Genomic DNA, 3,530 nt, shown 5'->3' on the forward strand with positions numbered 1-3,530 from the left:
CTAACATTCCATGTTCTCACCCTCAGAATTGTATTTATCATAGTACATGCTTCACAAATGTTTGCTGAATTGAATTGCTGAAGCCCAGTATCCTTTCTATCATTCGAGGTCCTGACGTCTCTCCCAGCTCGAGGAGTCTGAGATTGAGCAGTGCCACAAGGACAGAAGGAATGGGTCTTAAAGTCCCAGCCAATTCACACTGGACTGTTCTTTCCAATTGGTATAAAATAGGGGCCAGGTCTTAGGTTGGTGGGATCACAGTGCCATCTCCTGGTAGCCTCTTGTAAAGGCAGCACAAGAGAATCCCAGGGGCATCAGTCACTTTTTCTTCTCTATCCTTCCCCCATCATGCTCTGAGGCAAGAAGGTCAAGGGGGCTCTGCCTCTAATCCACTTTATTTCCCCGAAAATCAGAGACCCGAACAGGGTCTTATAGATACTCAGTAGGTACTGATCTGACTAGGAATTACTGCCCAGAGAGAAGGGCAGCATCTTTTTTCCCCACAGTTTTTTTTTTTTAAGCATCAGATAGGTCTCAGGGACTCTAAAGTATGGTGTTTGCAGCAAGTTACCACATCCATTCTTGTTCTCTTCATTTACCAAACCACCATTCCATCCTCCTCCTTCTCATCACCATCATAATCACCACCACAATAACAATTATAATATGGTCCAGATCTGTGATTTCATTGGTGTTCGAAACCTCCCAGTAAGGGAACTTCCTCAATCAATGCAGATCAGTAACTGTTCTGAAACTTAATAACAACAATAATAACGACACCATCTCTGTTGCTGTTTCTGCTACTGGAGTTAAGCCAAAGATGTTTTCAGCGATTCTATGGGAAATGTACTTATATAGGAATACATTTATTAAATTACAAAAATCAGTCATTTTACCCACCTGCAAAATAGTCTGAGGAACAATAAATAGAAAAGACCAATAGCAGAGAGCAGCTGGGTCCTCAGACTTTCCATCTTAACCCCATCATGAGAATTAGATTACAACTCCTATCTCTTTAGCACTTTGAAATTTACAAATAATTTTCCTCACAACAACCCTGAGAGGTAGGTTAGTACAAGTATTCTTACCACAATTTATAGATGAGAAAACAGATACAAAAGAGAAGTGATTTGTCCATGGTTCCACCTTACTCCAAGCCTAAAGTACTTTTCGTTAAGTCAGAATTTATTGGGGCTTTCATTTGTTGTTGTGTATGAATATTCTTTCGCAAAAAAAAAAAAGGTAGCAAGGATTCCTGCTTCCCCTGGGGAGACAGAGTGAAACACATGGGTCCCTTAGCCTGATATGGACAAGGAAGTGCCCCCTCCACCCAAGAAGTTGAAAGAGGGACATTCAATTCCCCATCACTTCTTTCACCCCTCCCCTCCAGAAAGAGTGCCTCACTCTGTTCCCTTACCACATCATCTCAGAAGGATAGGCTCTAGAGTTGGAAGACTTTAGAGACACTTTAGTCCAACCTCCTCATATAGGAAACTATGCCTGTTCATACAGGTATCATCAAAGCTGGGATCTGAACAAGGGAGGTTCTAATTCCAAGTTCACTCCTCTTTCCATGACCAACTCACACCACACTGTGGGGTGGGGCAGGCTGCTCTCTTCTATCCTTAAACCCCAGGCCAACAACCTTCAGGTTCATGGGAATCTAAAGATACTAGACAAATCACTGGGACGATTCCTTATCCCTCTTCTCTAGCCTTAAAGGAATACTACACAAGTCGTACTCTGTCTCTCAGGGGATGCGTTCTGTGTCAGAAGGTGACAATTTTTGTACTCTGCATGGAACTGGTAAGAACCGGTTTTAATTAGCTTCTCCTGACCTCTTCAATGGTCAAATGAAGAAGCATTTTCAGTGAGTCCCAAGGGCTAAGGGCGTTACTACTGCAGGTCTGGTGTGGAAGAACCCAGGTACACACGAAGGTCAGATATCGTAGACCGGACCAGCTTGGCAGGGATGGTTTCCTTTTGCAGTTCCCGGTAGGCTGCATATCTGTGGCATCCTCCGAAGGAGTAAAAGTAGTCCCCTCCTTGGGCTCCTTTAATCCATAGGACATCAATAGGCGGCACCCGGTCTGGGTCCTCCTAGGGAAGGGAAAAGTTGGGGGAGAGAGAGAAAAGGACGGAGAGGGAGAAAATGACAGAATCATGAGACCTTAGACTTGGAGGGTACTTTGGAATACAGAACGCAGAAGATAGAATGTCAGAATTAGAAAACAGGCTAAGGTATAGAACATAGAATGTTAGTGGTAGAAAGTACTTCAAAGGTTATCTAGCCCAGGGTTTCTTAAACTTTTCCCACTCTTGACCCCTTTTCTCCCGAGAAATTTTTACACGACCCCGGGTATATAGGTATATAAAATAGGTATACATAACCTTTTAGGGTTGTCAGTTTTTTCGTGACCCTCACATTCAGTTGCCCCATATGGGGTCGCAAACCACAATTTAAGAGGCTTTGATCGGGTCCAACGCCCAGATTTTATGGAGAGGATCTAGTGGGGCCCGAAGAAAGGAAGTGACTTGCCCAAGATGACACTGAAAAAATGACAGAGCAGGGAAGCGTCCCTAGATCTCTGGGCCCCCACTCTAGGACTCTCTCTTCTCCCAGCCCCGCCCCTTGTCCTCCCCGGGGAAACCTTACCTGGATGGTGTCCATGAGGCTCTTCACCTTGTCCTGGTCCAGCTCGGAGGGCAGCGGCCGAATGAGGACGCTCATGGGAACGTTGTGCACGGTAGAGATGCTGCCAGAATGTATACTTTCATTTCCCGATTCAGAGGCCCGATCCTGCCCTTCTGCCCCGACCTCTCGGCCCGCTTGGCCTTGGCTACCGCCGGCTCTCAGCCCCATCCTGCCTGCTAACCTCCGAGGCTTTCCCAGCACCCAGACTTTAACTCCGGCTCGGAGTATACCATTCAGCATCCAGAAGGGAGGGGAGGCGAGAAGTTCTGGGACCCGAACTCCAGATGTCCTCTCCGCCCTGGGCTCCTCTTATAAACCGCCTTTAGAATGTACTTCGTCGACTGGGCTTTTTCCTCAGACGCTGTTCCAAGGAGAAACTTTCCGAGCTTGGGTTTCTCAACACTTCCCACTCCTCCCACTTCGTTCCACCCTCCCGGGTATCGGGCGAAGTAGAAGCGCCCGGACTGTTCTTAACTCGCTATGAATACGCGGCTGGAAGGGAGCTCCATCCAGGCAGTGACTCAGCACCCAGGCCGCACCTCTCTCTCCGAATCCCCCCCGACATCCCCGCTCCACAGGAGGAAATAGCTGCTGAATATTGCAGTCTAAGGATGAATCAGCAAAACAGGCCACCACCTCGTCTTCCCTCCCCTTGCTTGGTGACTTCCCGGGAAGGTAGCGTGGTTCAGTAGAAAGGCTTGGTTTGGAGTTCAAGGACTGATGACTTTGTCGGGAAACAAGCCCGTGTGACTGTGGGCAAGTCACTTAACCTGCCTGCGCTTCAGTTTCCTTCTCTGCATAATGAGGGAGTTGGGCTTGATGATCCCTAAAGTTG

The 3,530-nt window shown here is 47.3% G+C and overlaps 1 protein-coding gene across 1 annotated transcript; it reads right to left on the bottom strand.

The window, feature by feature from the left end:
- Positions 1-845: 845 nt before the first annotated feature.
- On the bottom strand, positions 846-3,157 carry SRXN1 (sulfiredoxin 1). The gene is made up of 2 exons (XM_043989585.1): positions 2,657-3,157; positions 846-2,100 (listed from the first exon to the last, which is right to left on the bottom strand). Exons 1-2 carry the CDS (start codon positions 2,933-2,935, stop codon positions 1,897-1,899), a joined length of 483 nt encoding a protein of 160 aa, XP_043845520.1. The 5' UTR covers positions 2,936-3,157; the 3' UTR covers positions 846-1,896.
- Positions 3,158-3,530: the final 373 nt, after the last annotated feature.

Source organism: Dromiciops gliroides, chromosome 2, assembly GCF_019393635.1.
Source record: "Dromiciops gliroides isolate mDroGli1 chromosome 2, mDroGli1.pri, whole genome shotgun sequence".
NCBI lineage: Eukaryota > Metazoa > Chordata > Mammalia > Microbiotheria > Microbiotheriidae > Dromiciops > Dromiciops gliroides.

Coding starts and splice junctions, on each gene's coding strand:
- SRXN1 (XM_043989585.1), bottom strand. CDS start 2,935: ATGCTGAATGGTATACTCCGAGCCGGAGTTAAAGTCTGGGTGCTGGGA. Junction 2,101..2,656: donor GCCTCATGGACACCATCCAG/GTAAGGTTTCCC, acceptor TCCCTTCCCTAG/GAGGACCCAGACCGGGTGCC.